Source organism: Vicugna pacos, chromosome 23 (genome assembly GCF_048564905.1).
Source record: "Vicugna pacos chromosome 23, VicPac4, whole genome shotgun sequence".
Classification (NCBI taxonomy): Eukaryota; Metazoa; Chordata; class Mammalia; order Artiodactyla; family Camelidae; genus Vicugna; species Vicugna pacos.
Window position 1 is genome coordinate 6,505,025 of NC_133009.1, and position 19,889 is coordinate 6,524,913.

Consider the following 19,889-nt stretch of genomic DNA (forward strand, 5'->3'; position numbering starts at 1 on the left):
CCTTCAGTGCCTTCTTCCCTTTTAAAGACATCAGAGCCCAGTGGGCTTCTGTGCTCAGCCCAGGAGGGAGCCTGGAGGCAGGGCTGGTTTGGGTTGTTGGGAGACCCAGGAATAACAAAGAGGCCCCAGTTTCATCCCCTTCTCAGGTTTTGCTCGCCTACGTTTTCTCTATTATCTGACCAACTGTCTCTTCAACATGCCTCTCTAAGCCCCTTAAAAGACAGCGCAGGAACAAGGGAAGAATAAACTCCCAAGGACAAAGAGAAGGGAGAGGAAACCACAGCAGATGAGAAATGACAACCAGATGTTAAAGATGGAAATTCTATGGAGGACTTGGCAGAATGAAGGAAGCTACAACATCAAAGCCAGCAAAAGAGGGTTACCGAAGGGCATAACTGATTTACCCCCAGGATCAAGTCTCTGTACTTGGAGGTGTCTGGGACAAATTCTAGACTGAGAGCAGGGGACTGGCTGGAAATCTTTATGTGGAGAAGAAATATTTCCCAAGTCCCTTCTCTCCATCCAGCACAGCCAGGCTATCCCGCCACCCCACTGGGAAGAAGCCTTCCTCTCTTGAAGGCTCAGTAGAGACCTGCAGTCTTGGGGTCACAAGCCCAGTGAGGATGGGGATAAAGAGAGTGGCTGAAAAGGGAGAGACAGTGTGAAAGCCTGGCTGGGTGAGCCCCTAGCCCTGTCCCAGACTCCTCCCAGAATGCAGACAACAAGGACCACCTCCCCAAATGGGAGAAAGAAAGCCCCAGAAAATGGCAATGGAGAGGTTAAGTGGTATGCCCAAGGTCACGTAGCAGGCAGATACTGACATTGGAGGGTACCTGCCTTAATCCACGTGGCTGCTTTAACTAAGTACCACAGACTGAGTGGTTTGTAAACAACAGCAATTTATTTCTCACAGTTCTGGAAGCTGGAGAAGTCCAAAATCAAGGGGCCCTAGATCCAGTGCATGCTTCCTGGTTCAGAAATGGCTGTGCTTGTGCTGTGCCCTCACACGGCAGAGAGGAGGAGGGAGCGCTCAGGGTCTCCTTTATACGGGCACGAACCTCATTCATGAAGGCTCCACCCTCATGACCTAAATACCTCACCGAAGGCCCCACCTCCTGATACCATCACATTGAGGGGTTCGGATTTCAACAAATGATTTTGGGGGACACATTCAGACTATGGCAGTGCCCCAGGGAAAAGCCTGCTTATAGCCTCCATCTGGAGTGAGTCTTGCCCCTGCACACTGAGCTCCTAGGCCCCTCCACCTGTCCCTCTTAATCATGAATGGAGAGCCAAGGAGTCCCGGGAACTTGAAAAAAACTGCCAGCTTGAAAGAGGAGACTAAAGCAAACAAACAACAGAAATTAGAGACACCACGAAAAAAATTAGTCTTCATTAATATTCTCAGAGGCCATAAGAGAAAACTTTGCGCCTATAAAACAAGTAGTGGACGCGATAAACATAGGAATAGTCAAGGAATGAGAAAGGGAAGTTTTGGAAGTTAAAAGTATAGGAGAAAAATATTTTTAAGAAATAAAAGAGTTGGGATATCAAGTTAAGGAAATCTCGTAGAAGGTGGAACAAAAAGAAATCAGGAGATAAAATATAAGAAACTTAGAAAACAAAAAAGAAGTTGCAATATCCTACTGAGTTCCAGAAGAAAGGAGAAAATGGGAAGGAAGCAATTACCAAAGAATTAATGTAGGACGGTTTCCAGGAACAGAAGGACACAGATTTCCAGGTTGAGGGCATCCACTGAGTGCTCGGTACACACATGGGAAAAAAGCCACACCAGGGGTAAGGAAAGGTGGTGAAATCCCCTAGAGATCAAACTGTAGAAGAGTCTGGAAGCAGAGTGGCACCAGATTTGTTAAACTCAGAAGCTATTGGAAAAACAATTTCCAATTTCACAGGGAAAATAAATTCCAACCTAGAATTCTATTCACACCCAAACTATAAAGAGGAAGGGTTGAACGGAAGCATTTCTAGACATGCCAGGACTGAAAGTGCTTACTTTTCCTGCATCCTTTCTCAGTAAGCTTTAAAATACACGTTCCACTTAAACACCAGTGTCAAGTGAGAAAGAGGAACGCCCCCAGAGCCCGGGCACAGAAAGCCACAGAGGAGAACCGCAAAGAGAGCCCCCAGACAGTGATGTACAGCAGATCCAGGAGCTCCCAGGAGAAGTCCCACCGGTGCTTTACCCGGACATCACACCAGGTGGAGGGGCGATGGAGCATCTGAGCAGAATTCACAGGATCGTAGAAAAACAAAGAGTGGGAAAGATAAGGGGGGCAATAATGAACTTAATGAAAAGCAAAAAATTACACAAGGAAATGTAACCACAATACACTGTGAACGTTAATTTAATTATAATAATGTAAATACTGGTGCTTTTGATTTTGCCAAGATTGGAGGGCCAGAGTATAAGAAAGAAAAATCCTTATCTGCCATGAAAGAAGAAGAAAAAATAATGAATAAAATTGAAATATTAAGAAATGGCAATTTAAGCATAACCTTCAGGAATATGGACGACCAAGGAGAGAGAAATAGTGGAGAGGGTTGAAGATGTCGCCTCTGCAGAACAGGGCTGGGCATGGGGACTGGGGGCAGGACTGGAGACTGCTGGTTCTCCTTAAAACCTTTTAGTTCTGGTGGATTTTAAAACTAGAGCATTTCTTTTTCTCATTTTAAAAAAAAGAGAGGGGGAGAGGGAAGGAAGGAGGGAAGGGAGGAGGGAAGGAGGGAAGGGGTCCACTTTCTGGAAACGTCCTCGGGATGCACCCACCTCCCTAACAGCCCCCCTCCGCCCCCACCATCCTTCTGCTGGTGACGTTTGAGCACACAACCCCCCAGCACCCTCCCATCAGAACCACCGACCCTGCATCACCACTCCCCCCTCCAACACACGAACACACACCCTCCTCCGAGCTGCTCCACCGTCACCCCACCTCTGGAGAAAGGACCTTCCAGTTTAAGCCTCTTTTGATAATGAAACAGACCCCCAGTGCCATTTGGGGAAAAGCTTTCATGCCTCAGGATACGGTGTCTGGACCCACTACATGGGTGCATCTCATGTCAGGAACGTTCCTTCGACCAGCTCTCCCACCAAGACCTCTGCCCCCTTGTAATCCTGTCCCCTCTCCAGACCCCTGCAGCTCCCAAGACCTGTGTCACCTGCCTTCAATTTTTCTGGGTCACCACTTGAGCAGGCCTCAGGCTGGGATCACCCCAACCCTGTAGCTAAATTCCTGTTCCTCCAAGGTCCCCAGAACAAACAGCTAAAGACGCTTGGTTCTCAGCAGGTCCCTCCGACCCCTCACTCCAAGGGGCTCCTGGTCCCAACCCCGATGCCTTCCGAGTAATTAATCCCTCTGGAGGGTCCACCCACACAAGGCAGCCCTGGCTGGTTATTAAACTCCATTCTGGGTCTTTTTTCTCTCTCAAGGCCCCAGCTGCTCCTCTCTGCAAGCTCAGTGCCTCCATCTGATTGAAAAATTCCTCCTAGACGCAAGCTGGGGCCCTCCAAGGACGGGGAGCTAAGTGTGACATGGAGAGGAAGACAGGCAGAGGAAAGACATGTCTGCTTTTCTATCTTTTCTCCTGCTTTCCTGCTCATTTTTTTATGAACAGAAGTAGGACTGGCCCAAAGATATTTAACTTCCCAACTCTAAGTCTACCCTCTTTGCCCTCTTCCCCAGGGCAGTGGCCATGGCGAGAGCTTTCCACTCAGCGACTGCTGGCCGGGCATAAATCCACGCTCCTTTCAAAGCAGCAAAAATCAGGCCCTTCGTGCCATCAGCCTTCTCTCCCTTCACCTCCTTTGGCCTCTCTCAGCCTTGGTCATAATATCCAAATCTCCTTAAGATCATTAGCATGGAGCAAAGTGGGTTTGGGGCCATTTTTAAAGAAACCCTGGAGGTGAGGAGGGTATAGCTCAGTGGTAGAGTGTGTGCTTAGTATGCATGAGCTCCTGGGTTCAACCCCCAGCACTTCCATTTAATAATAATGATAATGGCTTTCCTGAAATACACGTATTTTAACTCAAAACTGATAAAAAAGACTTAATCACATATTCAGTAGTAGTCACTTGATAAACAGCTATCACCACGGACAGCTATAACATTTTATGTTTCACACATAAATGTTTATATATATACGTGTGTGTGTGTTTGCATATTTGTGTCTGGGCATAAACTAATTTTTTTTTTACCATCTTACTTATTTACTAAATTGGCTTATACTTTTTTCTGTTGAATGATGTAGACAATGAAAATAAAATACTGTGTAGTCACTATAAAAATTTTGGAAAATTTAAGAGAGCAGAAAATAAAAAACACACATAGTCTTACCCAGAGATATCAGTTAACTTTTTTATATATGTCCTTCTAGATCTTTTTCATGCATGTGTATTAAAAAATGGGATTATAATTTAAATAATAATAATAATGATAATGATAATAATAATGAGAAGAAGAAGAAGAAGAAAGAAGCCCTGAGCACCACTCATCTCCCGAGATTCCCAGAGCCCCCCCCCCCATCTGGAAGCCCCTGCCCGCCCCCTCTGCACACCCAGCCGTGGGATCTGAAGACAGAGGAGAGGGCCTGGCTCTGACGGGATTTATGCCTCTCCGGACTGGTTCTCATGGTTCTCACGTCATGGGTCTGCCCTAGGGGAAAGGGCAGGTGCGGCCCAACCCTTCTCTCTGCCTCTGCCAGCTCTGCTTCCCCGACCCCGAGGTGACGCAGCCTGGGGCCTAGACGTGGGATCCCTGGGGGCTTCTGTGAGAAACACTGGACCCCGGGCTGCCGGGGCCTGGGAGATAACCCGAGAAGGGTCCCTACCCACACTCCTTCCCCCCTACAGCCCCGGGCACTGGGAGGCCTACGTTCAGAGAGGGAGACTCTCATGGCCAATCCAGCCGCCTTCCAGATCATTCCCGCCCGACAGCGGAAACGGCACAGGAACAGGCCAGGCCACCCGCAGGCAGTCAGGACACACCGAGTCCTCCAAGGGCCTTCAGGTCTTGCTTTCAGGATCCTCACTCATTCCCAGTCTTGCTTAGATGTGGTACCCGGTTTCTGGTCTCAGGATCTCAGGCCCATGGGACTTGAGGGGGGAGGTGGACTGAGAGGAGCCCTGAGGACAAGGGACGTCTTCACCCCCCAGCCTCTGAGCTAGAGCGACCAGGAGAAACAGGAGACTGTCATTTCCGGGCCGCATCACCATCTCAGAAGTTGGTTTCCTTGTCTCTCCTCTGGTCCCTGCAACGCTCTTGTACCATTTGAAAGGGGCCTCATGGTGTTATGTGTCTCTCCTGATGAGGTTACTCACTCTTATTCACACTTGTCCCCGCTGCTGGTCCCAGGGCCAGCACGCACGTGTGCTGCACACACTGGCAGGAACAGGGGTATGGGCGGGAAGGACGTCTGGGGCTGGAGAGCGCCTGAGGCCGCAGAGGGCCTGACCGGCTGGCTAGGTCCCTGGCTCTGCCTTTGCCTCAGGAGGGTCTTTTTTGGTGGGGGGGAAGGAGAGGTAATTAGGTTTATTTACTTATTTAATGGAGGTACTGGGGACGGAACCCAGGACCTAGCGCATGCTAAGTACACACTTTACCGCTGAGCTGTACCCTCCCCCCACCACAGGAGAGTCTTGAGTCCTGACCTGGAATACAGGTGAGGGTCCTGCTGCACTGTGCTGGGTGTCTAACTTGCAGCTAGACGGCGGCTTTAAAGAGCTCCCCCCCACCCCAGAAAGCTCTGTGGGCTTGGCAGACTCAGCCACAGCTCAGCACCCCTTTCCTCCAAATCCCGTTGGCTGTGCTGGTCATCTCTGACGCCCACAGCCCCAGAGAGGGGCCTGGGGTCCCAAGGCGAAGCGCGTCCTTCCCTGAGTTCCCTGCAGCCTCAGCTTCCTGGTCTGAGCAGTGGGCATGAGGGTACCCACTTCACACTGCTGAGAAGGAACTGTGTTCGTTTCTGTCGCCTTTGTAACTGCAGCATCTGGAAAAGCGCATGACATACCTAAGAAAGATGAGAGATGCTCGGTGGACACTTGTTAATAATGAAAGAGGAATGAAAGTGCACTGAGGCCTGCGGGGGTGCTTAGCAGCCATTCCGTCCGACAAGATAGATGTTCCCACTTTCAGGGCTTCTAAAAAGTTCTCCCCTGCCTTCAAATACTTCCTCCGCTGCCAAGAACCCCCCAGTTCTCCCAACATCTTGGTTTTGTTTTTGTTTTTGGTCGGGGGAGGTATTTAGGTTTATTCATTGATTTATTCTTAGAGGTGGTACTGAGGATTGCACCCAGGACCTCGTGCATGCTAAGCGTGCGCTCTGCCACTTGAGCTATACCCCCCCCCCACCGTCATTGGGTAAGGGTGTTATGATTTCAGAGGCCCAAACGCATTCATTAGTCAACACATTAGCAGCACAGCTTAGCTTCTCCGGTTAAGTCCTCACTGCCCACAATCAGTGTGGAGAGCAGTGCCCTGGAGACACAGGACATGGACTAGCAGCGTGTCCGAGCAGGAAGGCGCCCTGGGCCACTCAGCGTCTGCTTCATTATACAGATTTGGGAACTGAAGCCCAGAGACAGGAGGGGGGTTCCCATGTCACACAGCCAGTTGGTGGTAGTCAGAACTAGAACCCAGTTCCCTGACAACCGTGCCAGTGCTCTGGCACTGCCCATCACAGTTCACTGGTCACTCACTCAATAAGTATTAGGCACCACTTTGAGCCAGAAGCAGATGAACACACACACAGTAGGGTCGTACCTGCACTGTGGGAGCCCCCAACAGAAACTGTCACTTCCAGGCTGAATCAGCACCTGCTCCACAGGGGAGGTACTGATATTGCTGCGGACCCCGAGGAACGAGGCGGGAAAAGCCAGGAGAGGGCAGCCTAAGCTGAATAAACAGCGCCCGTCTGGGATTTAGGAGCCAGGTGTGCGCCTGGTGAGCTGCCCAAGACTGGCAGAGACAGGGCCCAGAGAGGACCGGGGCCGAGCAGAAGCAGGAGGAGGGGCTGGAAGACCAGCCGCCCCACCTCAGTCTTTGGCAGAAGCCTCTGCGAGGCTAGGTCTCTGAGGATGGACACACGCCCCCCGCCCCCAGGCCTCTCGTCCAGAGGGCCACACGAGGCGCCTCTTCTCCCGTGCTGCGCTTTCCCATAAACAGTTGCTGCTGATGGAGGTGGAGGGAGGCAGTATTGAGGCCCCTGGGGCTGGCTCTATCAGGGAACAAGCCAGGAGGGGTCACCCATGCTCCAGATGGGAACACGGAGATGCAGCTGGGAGAAGCCAGTCAGGGGCACAGCCCAGGTTAATAGAGAGGACAGAGCTTCAAAGACATAAGGAGTGGAGACTGGCTGGGGGCTGGAAACCTGGGTTCTAAGCCTGCCCCAGCCCCGACCTTGTTCCCGAGCAGCGCTGTTTCTCAGCAGCCTCTGTCTTCTCTGAGGGGTCACAAGGCCAGGCTGAGACAGGGCTGCTGGCGTCACTGGGTACAGCCTTGCTTTCCCACAGCCGTCCTTTCCTAGCCCTCCTGCTCCGCATCAGGAACCTGATCACCCTTCACCTACCTAGCTGGGTCCCATGGGGGATTTATTAATGGCTGCCCTGCCATCTGCCCCAGGGTAATAAATTAGGGCCAAGCAGAATCGCCACCATCCCGAGTGTGGAGCGTATAAAAGGAGAAGGGTTCTTCAGTGGATCCCGAAGAGAGCTGGGGGCCAGGTGAAGGCTGGACCCGTGGAGCAGAATGCCTCGCTGGGGACTCCTGCTGGCGCTCTGGGGCTCCTGCACCTTTGGTCTCCCTGTAGACACCGGTGCCTTCAGACGGTAACTCGGCTGGGAGGGAGGGTGGCAGGGGCAGGGGAAGGGATTCTGACTTTCCTAACACCCCAACTTTCAGATGTGTGATGTCATCCAATCCACATGACCAGCAGGGCAGGGAGGTATGATCCCAATTCAGAAAGGCTGGGTGACTCGCCCAGCATCACAGCCTGGAAGCCGTGTCTTCCAATCCCTGGCCGGAGCTTTCACTTCCTGCACAGATCACCATGCGAGGCACGGAGGGGGGACTCAGCGATGACTGAGACATACTTCATGCCCTCAAAGAGCTCACAGCCTGACTACCAGGAAGGGTGTGGTACGGTTAAGTCTACCAGGGAAGCTGCGGGACATAGTTCCGCGCAAGGCTTCTTCTAGAGTTGAATTGCCTTGGTTTGCTTTCTGCTCCACTAGCAAACCAACTAGTTCTGGAACCACGGGCAAGATGCTGAACCTCTCCAGGTCTCAGTTTACCATTTTTAAAACAGGCATAATGACAGCACCTACATTACAGAGCCTCTTGGAAGACTGAACCAGACGATGCGTGCAAATCCCTTTGCTCGGTGCGGGTGTGCTGCAAAACCCAGCTGTGGTTACACTTCGGGGCACATTATCACAAATGTTAAAAGAAAGGCTTAAGGCAGCCCAAGGGAAGGAAGAGAAAGACATAACATTCCTCTTTGGTGCCAGGCCTGCAGGAACAAGCAATTCTTCAAGGCTGCGGAAGGGGAGAGGTTGGGTGGGTGAGAGCCTCGTGGAGAAAGGGTTTCAGGTTGAGGGGTGCAGACGGGACCAGAAGACTTGAAAGTAAGAGGATGGGTTTTAATAACAGAAATGGTTGCTGAGGATTTCACGGGATCCTTTCCCATATCTCATCTTGAGCTACACTCCCAAAAACCCAACAGCCCCATTTTATAGCTGAGGACACTGAGGCTCGCGGAGGTCGCACATAAGAGGCTAAGCCTGGGCACACACTGGGCCTCTTGTTTCAAAGCCTCTTTCCGCTGCTCCCGGGCTCATGGAGAGGAACAGCTGGGTTGGGGGCGCGATGTGAGGGACTGGGAGCGTCCCAGCAGCGTGTGCCTGAGCACAGCCCCCACCCCTTGGGGAAAGACTGATAGAGGTAAAACCGTTCTTCCTTGTTCTCTTCAAAAGCAGAAGAATGGGATTGGGTTAGGATGCAGAGGGCGTCAGATTTTCGAAACACGCTTAGAGGAATTTTGCCACCATGCAAGGCTCTTTGGGAGATCTGACAGCTGGACCCCATTCTCAAGGTACCGTGGTTGCCTTTTACATACACAGACGCCTTGCAGGTTTATCAAGCAGTGGCCAGCTCGGTTAATCTGCATAGTGATTCTCAGAGGTAGGTACTGCCATTAAGTCCATTTTTATAGAGGAGTTAATGTGGGCTCAGAGAAGGCCCAGAGAGGTTAGGTAAATTGCTCAGAATCACACAGGTAGGAAGGGATTCAAGCATGTCCTCACAATCACTATGCCCTCACCAGCTCAGACCACACCACCTCCATGGACAGGAGGCTGTGCAGGGCTGGCTGTGAGCACCTGAGAAAAACGGAGCAGGACCCCAGGTGAGGGTGAGGGTGAGGCCAGGGTGGACGGAGATCATGGGGCAAGCTTCCTGGAAGTGAGGGTGCGTGCGGGGCTTTCAAGGATGAAAGAGCGGGGGCCAGGGCGGGGGTGGGGGTGGGGGCGGCGCAGGAAGGGACTTTCTGAAAAGGAAAGGTCCAAAGCAGAGGCTGTTCAGAGCAAACAGTGGAAAATGAGCCCTCTTTGGAGTCAAGTCTTCTCCGACCCCCATTTTCCCATCTGTGGAAGGAGAGGCTTGAGAGTCAGCCTTGAAAAATCAGAATTGCGAAAACACTTTGGGAACAGCAGACTATGTTATGAATACGACGAGTCATTTCCATTAAGGCATCAGGCTGACAGGCACGAAAGCTGTGTTTATGTTTGTGGGCAACAATCGGTGCAGAGAATGCGAGGGGTGTTAGAGGACGGGCAGTCCTAGTACAGGGGAAGAGGAGAGGTAACCCAGACGCTGGGCTGCAGCCCTGGCGTCCCCCAGCCCCGGCAGCCTGGGACATCTTCCTCCAGGCTTTGGCACACAGAGCTTCATGTCAGAGCCCAGGGGACCCTACGTGGGAAACAGGGGCAGACACAGCGCTTTGAATCCCTGCTCCGTCACTACGGAGTCACCTCATCCCTGCGAGCCCCTGTTTCCTTATCATAAAGCGAGGACGGTGACAGCCAGCTTGCAGAGTTGTTATGAGGGTTACATGGATGGGCGGGGGGCATGCACAGTGTCTGGCACTCATCTGGTGGCAGCTCAGTACGCTGTGAATTTCCCAGGTCTCCTTAATTCTGCCTCCCAAAGGTGATAGGAAAGTGTCAGGACAAGAACCCGAGGGACTGGGACTTAGGCTCAAGAAGGCACATCTTTCCAAGGACAGGCTGCCCAGGCACTCTGGAGATGCCCGCCTCTCCCCCTGCCGGACCCAGTTCAGTCAGTCTACTCCATTCGCGGCCCTGGCTGGGCGCCTGCCTGCGGGCATCCTGGAGCCCCGCGGTGGCCGCTGCAGGTGTCTGCTGCCACCTGCAGGCTCCATGCGGCACTGCCTCCTCCTGTCCAGCCTTGACGGGGGCACCCCTAGCCTTCCTCTCCTTAGAGGGGAAGTCAGTGCGGTTTCCTCCTGTCTCCTCACCTGCTGGATCTCCTTGAAGGCAGAGATGATCTTTGTGTCTCTAGTATCCAGCATGGCGCAAGGGCAGAGCAAGTGTTCGACACACGATTATGGAATGGATGAATGAATGAACGAACGGCCTTGAGGTGACAGAGCTCCAACTCAGACAACAGGACGGAGTTAGCGGAGGGCTACTTGCCAGCACAGGTGGTCACAGAGGTTTGCAAATTCTCCTGCAGAGGCCTACAGGCCCAAGAGCGATTCTTAGGTGCCCGGCCTAGGATTGGGGGTAGTTGTCTTAGAAGCTTCCAGAACTCTGCCATTATTACGGGGAGTACAGAGCTCTTCCTTTTCTTACTCCATCCTGAGCCAGGATCTTCCTCAAGAAAATGCCCTCAGTCCGGGAAAGCCTGAAGGAGCGAGGTGTGGACGTGGCCAGGCTCGGTGCTGAGTGGAGCCAGTTCACCAAGAGACTCTCGTTTGGCAACAGAACCACGCCCGTGGTCCTCACCAACTACCTGGATGTGAGTGCCCGGCTCGGGCCTTCCTCCTCCCGTCTCCTCCCTCTCTTGGGCCTAAGGCTTTCTTGGCAGTTTCCATGCTGCCTTTGAGTTGCTGAGGGGCACTAAGCACATTCCAAAATTCCCATTTTATTGCCAGAAAGTCTGGGGCACAGAGGGCAGGAGGCAGCCCGGCGGCAGGGGCAGGTGGGGAACTCGGGAATCCAGGCCCTGGGTGGATCGGGGTGGGCGTGCGGGGTGCGTGACCTCGGATGCAGGTTCCTGAGCCCAGGCTCAGTGCAGTTTGACTACTCACTGCATCGGTGGTTCCTTAAGGCTTGGGGCACCACCCTGCTTCATTTCAGTATTTAATTTTTGCCATCTTGTCTCACTGAAACTCTTACTTCCCGGGAAGTTGTAAGACAGGGCTAAGCCTCCCCCAGTCCCTGCTGGAAAATGGACATGCAGAGAGGCTGCATGAGCTGTCTCGTGCCGCCCCAAGCAGGCAAGACCGGAGTCTCCCAGAGCCCCTCTAGCCACCTCTTTCCTGTCACCCCTACAGACCCAGTATTACGGCGAGGTCGGCATTGGCACCCCACCGCAGACCTTCAAAGTCATCTTTGACACCGGCTCGGCCAACCTCTGGGTGCCCTCCACCAAGTGCAGCCCTCTCTACACGGCCTGTGGTGAGACCCAGGACTCGTGGTGCCTGTCCCCAAAGCCCCCGCCCTGTCACACTTGGGCAGTCCTGCCTCCACCTGCTAAATCCTTCCTGGCACCGCTCGAGCTGCCGCCTCCCCGCCTCTCCTCCCGCAGCCCCTGAGAGGAGAGAAGCAGGAAAGGGCCCTCGTGTTTCTGGCATGGCCACGGGGTGGAAAAGCTGGCCCAGGAAGGCCCCAGCCCACCAGAAAGCCAGCTCTTCCTGAGACTGGGAGAGGACTGAATTTTCAGCCGCCTCCCGGGCCCCTGGGCTGTCCGCACCCTGAGTGAGCTTCCTGGGACCGGAATCTTCTCCCCATCCCAGTGTCAGCAATTACTTTAAAATACTTCATTTGAGACAAAATCCTCAGAGATATGAGTACAGATCAGGGCCCCAAGAAACACTGTCCTTGATTGATGACACACATGTTGTTCCAAGCCTCCAAGCTCAGGGCCTCCCCATCCCTGCACTCAGGCCTCGACACACAGGCCGTATGCACAGGAACCGCCCACCCCCCGACCTTTCCTGCCTGGGCCACCCTTGGCCCTGAGCCTGTGTCCCTCCCCCAGAGATTCACAGCCTCTACGACTCCTCAGAGTCCTCCAGCTACGTGGAGAATGGGACAGAGTTCACCATCCACTACGGATCCGGGAAGGTCAAAGGCTTCCTGAGCCAGGACGTGGTGACTGTAAGTGGGGCTTCCCAGTTCATCCAATCCCCTTCCTGCCCTTCTAGTCCCTGGACCTCTCCTGCCACCCTAGGGCCCATGATGAGGGATGGGGCAGGCCAGCCTACCTTGGGGCTTGGGAAGTTGAGGAGCACCCTCCTCTCTACTTCCCTGCAAAACAGCAGCACCTGGGGTAGAGCAGACCTGCGCTCCCGGCTCAGCCTGGGTGATTGATGGAGGCTTCTGCATCTAACGCAGGGCTGGTCCTGAGCCCAACAGCCTCTAGCAAGAAACCTGCCTGAGGTCACCAAGCTCTCCCTGGGGCAGGGCTGTTGTGGACATTGTGGTCAGCATCACTTCCGGGGTCACACATAGGTTTTACGGTCATAGTTGAGGTTAGGCTTCAGATTAAGGACAGGCCTGGTTTTCATTGTTGTTTGGTCTATGTCTCACCCACTCCATCCTAGGGTTTCTCTCTCCAGCCCCTGCTCTGATGGAGCTGGGGGCAGGGCATGCATGGAACTGAGAGGAAATCACTGTGGTCCTTACTCCCCTTGTCTGTGAATGCGGGAGAAAGGAGCATGAAGGGCAGGCCTGGCTGAGCTAAAGGAATCGTTAGCCCATCATGAGTGTAGGGGACCAAAACCCAGTCCTGCCGATGTGAAGGCGGGGCCATTGGGGAGCTCCTGGCATCTTTCCTACTACTGCTTGGCAGTACCACCTTCTCAGCCTCTGCCCCTTCCAGCCATCGGATGAGCCCAGTTCTCTCTGGACCCACCGCCTAGATGTGTATTAGGAGAGGTGATACGCCTGGGAGGCTGATGAAATGGTCTTACCCCAAACTGTCACACCCTGGGGCATGTCCATCCCTGGGGCCCCCACTGTGGAAGCCTAAATCAGCCTCTGGCCAGAGGATGGACCATGGGCTAGTCTGCTCTGGTCTTGCCTCCCACAGGTGGGCGGAATCACAGTGACACAGACATTTGGAGAGGTCACGGAGCTGCCCCTGGTGCCCTTCATGCTGGCCAAGTTTGATGGCGTCCTGGGCATGGGCTTCCCCGCACAGGCTGTCGGAGGGGTCACCCCGGTCTTTGACCACATCCTCTCCCAGGGGGTGCTGGAGGAGCACGTCTTCTCTGTCTACTACAGCAGGTAGGCCTGGCCCCGGGGCAGAGGCGGGGGAAGGGAAGGCGGCAGGGAGCTGGGAGAGGAGGAACAGAGTTCTGGGCCAGGATTTCAACGTGTTCATGACTAGGTGGTATTCAATCCATATGTAGAAGCTACATTATCCAATATGGAAGCCGATGCTTAAATCTGAATTAATTAAAATGAAATAAAACGAGGCATCAAGTCCTTAGTCACATGACACCTCTCAAGCACTCAGCAGCCACAGTGGCTAGCGGCTAGCACATCGGAGAGCTCAGATGTATGACATTTCCATTTTTGCAGAAAGTTCTTTTAGACGTCACTGCTCTCGAACAAGAGGAGAATACAGGATGGGGGTGATGGGAAGTAAGGCGTTGCTGTGTCCAGCAGACCCTCCCTGTGAGGATCCTTGGCTCCTCAGATACAGAGATAGCTGCCTTCATTCATTCATGAATCCTTTTGTCTATCTTCTCATTCACTGATTCGACAAATATTGGGCAATTATATGGCAAGCGCTGTGCCAGGCTCTGGGGGTACAGCCAATAACACAGTGTGTAAGCCTGAGTCCCTGCCTTCGCAGAGCTTACAGTCTGGCAGAGAAGACAAGAAACATGACAACGTGGTGAGCAACAACAGGGGCTGAACCTTTGTGCTTTCAGCTCTCGGCTGAGCTTCTGTGCAGCTCAGCCAGCCTTGGGAAAGCTGCTGTCAGCTGTTCAGCAGAGCTGTGATCTGCTCTGAGCGGCTGGGTTGAGAAAGACAGGATGAGCTGAAGATCAGAAGGGTGAAAACACGAGGCCAGTATCAGTCAGGACAGAGGGGAGGGTCAGAGTCCAGAGAAATCGTGTAGATAAGATGAAAAGGCGTGTCTGGTTTGGTGAGAGACCGGGAGGGACTGAGAAAAGGCCACCAATTGGCTGTCAGGGGCAGTCAGGGGAAGGGATGTTTTGGAGGTCGGGCAAGGCCAGATGGCAAGCAGTGAAGAGGTGGCTGTGGGTGTCCAGAAGGGAAAGGCAGGTGTAGGCTGCCCTGAGAAATTCGACATGGGTGGGAGGGTCAGGTGGGGGTGCAGGCAGAGCGGCAGACAGAGCAGAGAAAAGAAGGGTGGGTGTCTTTTGATGCTGGAGGATGCCTGAGTATGCTTGCAGGTGGAGGAAGGAGCCAGTGGAAAGTGAGAGACTAAGAATGTGGGGGGCGGGGAAAAAAGAAGATAATTGAGGGCACAGAAGCCCGGAGGCCATGGAAGGGAGGAGCGTGCAGCAGACAGGAAGAAGGCGGGCCTTGTTCAGGTAGGGCCTGCCTCTTCCTTTACCCTGGGATGAGAAGGAGGGAATGTCCAGGGGGATCTTGAAGGGCTGAGAGAGGCCGAGGAGACTGGCGGAGGAAACTCGTGCTACCACATGCACATAGGTACTGGATTTGTAAAATGCAAATTGATGGCACTTGCTCCAAAAACATGTGCAAACTATACACCATGCACACACGTGCATGTACACATGCCTCCTGCTATGAATGCTGGAAAACCCCATCCCTTTCACACACCACACACACACACACACACACACACACACACAGGAAACCAACCCCAAGGTAGGCCCTGAGCTAGGGGAGGCATCCTGCAGCCTGGAGGAGAGGAAAGCAAGGGGCATGAACTTCAGACTGGGACGCACTGGGAGCCTTGGCTCCAGTCCCCCACTCACCCCACTCACCGCCGGGGTGACTTCACCCCCTGGTGATTCCACTGCCTGCAAGGTAAAGAGAGGGCATAAAACCCACCTTGCCAAACAACAGGCCAGTGAGGCTCGCCTGAAACAATGGCTTCCATCCTGCTGTGTCTCTTTCTCTGCAGAAATTCCAAGTAAGGAGATGGAAACCCCCCACTTGGCCCTGACCCACCAGAGCACTTGGCCCAGAATCACACATGCCACCTGCCCAAAACTCACCTCGGCAGGCCCAGGCTCCGCTGGAGGCCGCGGTTCTCCTCCCCTCCTCCCCCTGCGCCTCAGGCCCCTGCCCACCCCCACCCGACAGCTCCCAGAGGCCCATCCCCTGTCCTGTGCACCTGCTCAGCCCACAGCTATCAAACCCAAGGGAGGGCGGGGCCTATTTGCATCCTATTTGCATTCTATTCCCTGCCCTGTGCCTGTTCCTTTTCTGTTACCTCTCTGGGGATGCTTTTTTGGGTGCAGCTGGACTATCCTGGAACCACCTCTGGGTGGGCTTGGGGAGTGCAGAAGCAGTAGGCCCTGCAGCTTCCCCGCCCTGCCCACCACCCCGCCTTCCCCTGCCCGAGCCGGCATCCAGCACTGGGCACCCGCGCCCAACTTCCCTTGCTGCTGGGGCTACTGAGTCTCTAAGGTTGTGCGTCTCCAAGAGCCTCTGATCTTCCCTTTAGGAATTCCCACTTGCTGGGGGGAGAGATTGTGCTGGGAGGGAGCGACCCCCAGTATTACCAGGAGAATTTCCACTATGTGAGCATCAGCAAGACTGGCTCCTGGCAGATCAAAATGAAAGGGTCAGGAATCCCCACCCCTCTGCTCTCTCCAGAAATGCTGCTGCTGCTGGGGGTGGGGTCAGAAAGGGGAGGGTTACCGTCCTGCCCTCTCTTCTAATGCAGCTGATTCTTAAGGCTCAGCCGACATTTGCTCTCTGCCTGCTTTGTCCAGGGATGGGGGACACTGAGATAGATGGCCAGAGGGGAGGGGGCCTTCTGAGAGAAAGTGGAGTGCCACTAAGCCATGTGCTGATGGAGGGGGCAGCACCTTTCCTCCTTCAGCTCACGCATTACCCATCCTTCACTGCACCACTGGACCACAAGCATGGCCTCTCATCACTTGCTGTCACTCAGGAAAGCTATGCAGCCTGGTGATGCCCCATCAGCCTCCTGTCCATCTGTCTGACTGTGGCCTCCTCCAGGGTGTCTGTGAGGTCGGCCACCTTGCTCTGTGAGGAGGGCTGCATGGTGGTGGTGGATACCGGTGCATCCTACATCTCGGGTCCCACCAGCTCCATGAGGCTGCTCATGGAGACACTGGGGGCCAAGGAGCTGAGCACGGATGAAGTAAGGAGATAGGGAGGGAGGGAGGGTACCAAGGATGGGGGGAGCAGCACCTGGTCCAGGCCCCCAAATCACTCCAGGAAACATTAGGTCCCAAACAAGACTGTTCCAGGCCTCCCTCCCCTGCCTCTCATACCCTTCCCATGTGTGGCTTGGTCTCTAGTAGTAGGGGATTGGGACTTGGGGACTGCGCCCAGCCCTCTCCAGTGGAGGGACCAGACCACAAGCAGAGGGATGTGTCTGCTTGGGGACCTCCCACACTCAGATGGGCTCCCTTTGCCCTCCCTGATGCCAGTATGTCGTGAACTGTAACCAAGTGCCCACACTTCCCGACATCTCCTTCCACCTCGGAGGCAGAGCCTACACACTTACCAGTGCGGACTACGTATTGCAGGTGAGTCTCCAGTCTGCCCCTAGGTGACAGGGGAAGGGTGGCAGGGGTCCTCAAAAAGAGATGAGACATTATGCACAGATTACATGCTAGACCAGTGGTTCTCAAACTAGGTTGCTATTAGAGTCATCTGGGAGCTTTTAGAACTCCCAGTAACAAGCCATGTCCCTTACTTACTGAATCTCTGTGGATAGCAACTGGGCATCGGGGTTTTCAAGACTCGCCAGGTGATTCCAACGTGCAGCAAATTCGGGGATCACTGTGCTCATCTCCTGATCTTCGTTTTCTCATCAAATGCTGCGCTCGTACGTTCTCATCCACTTGTTATCCTCAGTGGGTTTAGAGGCGTTAAATACCTTGTCTAGGATCAGAAGCTCTGCCAGACTGTAAGCTCCTGAAGGCAGCATTGTGTCTGATGCATTGTGAGCCCAGCATCCAGCTTCGATCCTGCATCCAGGAGGGGTGCGATGCATAATGGTTGAAGGGGCCAGGATGCAATGGGGGCCCACTGTGGATGGGGCATGGGACGGCTGTGGGGGGTCAGGCGAGGTGGTTATGTATTGGGCAGTGGGGAACCTCTCTTGCTTCCTGCTAGGACCCATACAATGATGATAATCTTTGCACACTGGCCCTCCACGGTCTGGACGTCCCTCCACCCACTGGGCCAGTCTGGGTCCTGGGTGCCACCTTCATCCGCAAGTTCTACACAGAATTTGATCGGCGTAACAATCGCATTGGCTTTGCTCTGGCACGCTGAGGCCCTCTGCTGCCTGGCAGGCCCTGCCCTCAGCCCTAGCCCAGAGCTAGAGCACTCTGGGTGCCGCCCACTCGCCTGTCTTTGTGCCTTCACTCAGGGGCACGGTGCATGGAGCTTTTCCTGGATGTGTGCCCTGCCCCTAGCACTGGCTCTTCCCTGCTTTGAGAACAAACAGAATAAAGACTTCATATTCACAACCCCGTTGCACCTGGGTTCACTAGGGTTTGAAACAGTGGGAGGCATAGCCGTGCGATCATGTGCAGACAAGAATGTGACAGAATGATAAACTATACATTCCCTCACATGCACAGGTCCCTGCGTGCAGGGCTGATGTCATCCGTCCGACGTCAGCAGGGCTCAAGTGGACTTGTTTATACAACCTGGGTGGGAAGTTTGTAGAGAGCCAGCCCCTTGAGGACCAGGGCTACTACTGTGGCAGTGGACTGTGGGCCGGGAAGATGCTCCCAGCTCATGGAGGCCAGCCTCAAGTTCAGGCTCTGCACTCAGGCACTGCAAACCACCGCCCCACCCCCACTCCCACACAGCCAGTGAGACATGCAATCTAAGGCACTAACACCTAAAAACGGAGAACACCAGAGATCGGACTGATACTCCCTTTTTACATGTGGAGAAACTGAGGCTCAGGGAATGAAAGCTTTGGCCAAGACTGCTCAGTGAAGTGTGAAAAATCAAGACTGGAATGCTGCCAGTCTGGCTCAGGTCCTGGGGGCATTCCTTCTTACCACATACAGGTGTATCTTCATCCTGGCGTGGGGCCAGGTGCGCAAGCACACAGATGCATGTACTGCTGTCCTCCATCTCACCAACTTGGGACTCAGCATGCTGAAGTCTTCTCCCCCTCCCAACCCTTGGTCTGTCTGCAGGGGATGTGCAGCTTGGGGAATGCGAGGTGGCATCCACCTGCAGTCACTGAGGTCGTCCCTCTTCATGATAACTGCTCACGCCTCTTTTCACCAAAAAGGGTGAGGTACTGAGTAGCCCACCCAGGCCCCAGAGAACCTTATACGTCTAGAATCACAGCCCCTTGGGATTATATGGGACCCCAGAGTCCCTCTAGGGTTGCATTCCCACATCTGCAGCAACCCTGTGCAGAGCCAAGGGCACAGTTCTGAGTTTGCTTGCTAGCTTGACTCTATTTCCTCCTTGCAAAAAAGAAGAGTTGGAATCAGTGTCCTTCCCAGTTTGACATGCCTTAGGGAGGCAGCACCTCCCGCCCATCGTCTCCTACCCTGTTCAGTAGGACAGCCATAGATGGCTATTTACATTAAACGTACAATTAAATTAAATGTCATACTAGCAACATTTCAAGTGCTGGATTGTCACATGTGGCCACTGCAATGGACAGTACAGATAACAGAACATTTCCATCACCGCAGAAGTTCCCCTGGGCAGAGCTGGGTTCTGGACAGCAATCATGATAGGGCCTTGTGACTGAGAGGTTCCTGAAAGGGACAACGTGGAGAAATAGGCACTTTTCTGGGTGGTGCAGTGAGGGCTCTCCCACGTGGGCTGGTGAGTAGGGAAGTCCCTATTGGCTCATCCATTCCCAAATGTAGCCCCCATGGTCTCCTCTCCATCGAAAAAGGTCTTTGAGATGCAGCAGGGTCTGCCCCCTCCCGCAGGACCTCTTCCAGGAGTCTAGGGACTGGGGTGGGGGCAGGAAGCTGGGGCACAGGTGGTCCTGCCCAAGTTGACCTCTTGGAAGCAGCCGCATCTCCATACTCCAGGATGGAGTGGGGGCGCAGGAAGAGCCTTGCCACGGCCCCGCCTCCGACTACACAAGGGGAGCGGCCCGAGGCGAGGTGGGAGGGAGGAGGCCACCTCGCCGCCTCGGAAGCGGGGCAGCGAGCCTGGGGCAGAAGGGGCAGAAGAGCCAGAGCCCCGGGTCGGGGCGGCCCCGCCCGCCCAGGCCCCGCCCCCGCCCCGCCCCCGGCCCCTGCGTCACGGCCTCTCCGGGGGCGTCACCCGGCCCCGCGCTCCAGGTAGCGGCGGCCGCGGCGGCCCCGAGAGGCGGGCGGCGCTCCCCCGCGGCCCGCGGGGCCGGGGCGGGGGCGGAGAGGGGGCGTTCCCGCGGCCCCAGCCCCGCGGCCCGCCGCCCATGATGTCACAATCGCGGCCAGCC

General features: G+C 54.4%; 1 protein-coding gene and 1 long non-coding RNA gene across 3 annotated transcripts; one reads left to right on the forward strand and one right to left on the reverse strand.

The window, feature by feature from the left end:
- Window positions 1–7,718: 7,718 nt before the first annotated feature.
- Window positions 7,719–17,939, forward strand: REN (renin). Of its 2 annotated transcripts, XM_006215508.3 has the most exons (10): window positions 7,719–7,840; window positions 10,901–11,051; window positions 11,590–11,713; window positions 12,297–12,415; window positions 13,350–13,546; window positions 15,390–15,398; window positions 15,936–16,055; window positions 16,457–16,601; window positions 16,894–16,992; window positions 17,585–17,939. In XM_006215508.3, exons 1-10 carry the CDS (start codon window positions 7,761–7,763, stop codon window positions 17,744–17,746), a joined length of 1,206 nt encoding a protein of 401 aa, XP_006215570.1. In that variant the 5' UTR covers window positions 7,719–7,760; the 3' UTR covers window positions 17,747–17,939. The 2 variants fall into 2 exon arrangements, with proteins under 2 accessions (XP_006215570.1, XP_006215571.1); XM_006215509.3 differs by lacking the exon at window positions 15,390–15,398.
- A 1,104-nt stretch (window positions 17,940–19,043) lies between these two features.
- On the reverse strand, window positions 19,044–19,645 carry LOC140688599 (uncharacterized). The gene is made up of 2 exons (XR_012063297.1): window positions 19,463–19,645; window positions 19,044–19,209 (listed from the first exon to the last, which is right to left on the reverse strand). It is a non-coding gene; the product is annotated as an uncharacterized lncRNA (long non-coding RNA).
- Window positions 19,646–19,889: the final 244 nt, after the last annotated feature.

Excerpts from the sequence above, each read along its gene's own strand:
- REN (XM_006215508.3), top strand. The coding sequence starts at position 7,761 with ATGCCTCGCTGGGGACTCCTGCTGGCGCTCTGGGGCTCCTGCACCTTT. Across the intron at positions 11,052-11,589 it reads TCCTCACCAACTACCTGGAT|ACCCAGTATTACGGCGAGGT; the intron begins GTGAGTGCCCGG and ends TCACCCCTACAG. Across the intron at positions 16,993-17,584 it reads GTGCGGACTACGTATTGCAG|GACCCATACAATGATGATAA; the intron begins GTGAGTCTCCAG and ends GCTTCCTGCTAG.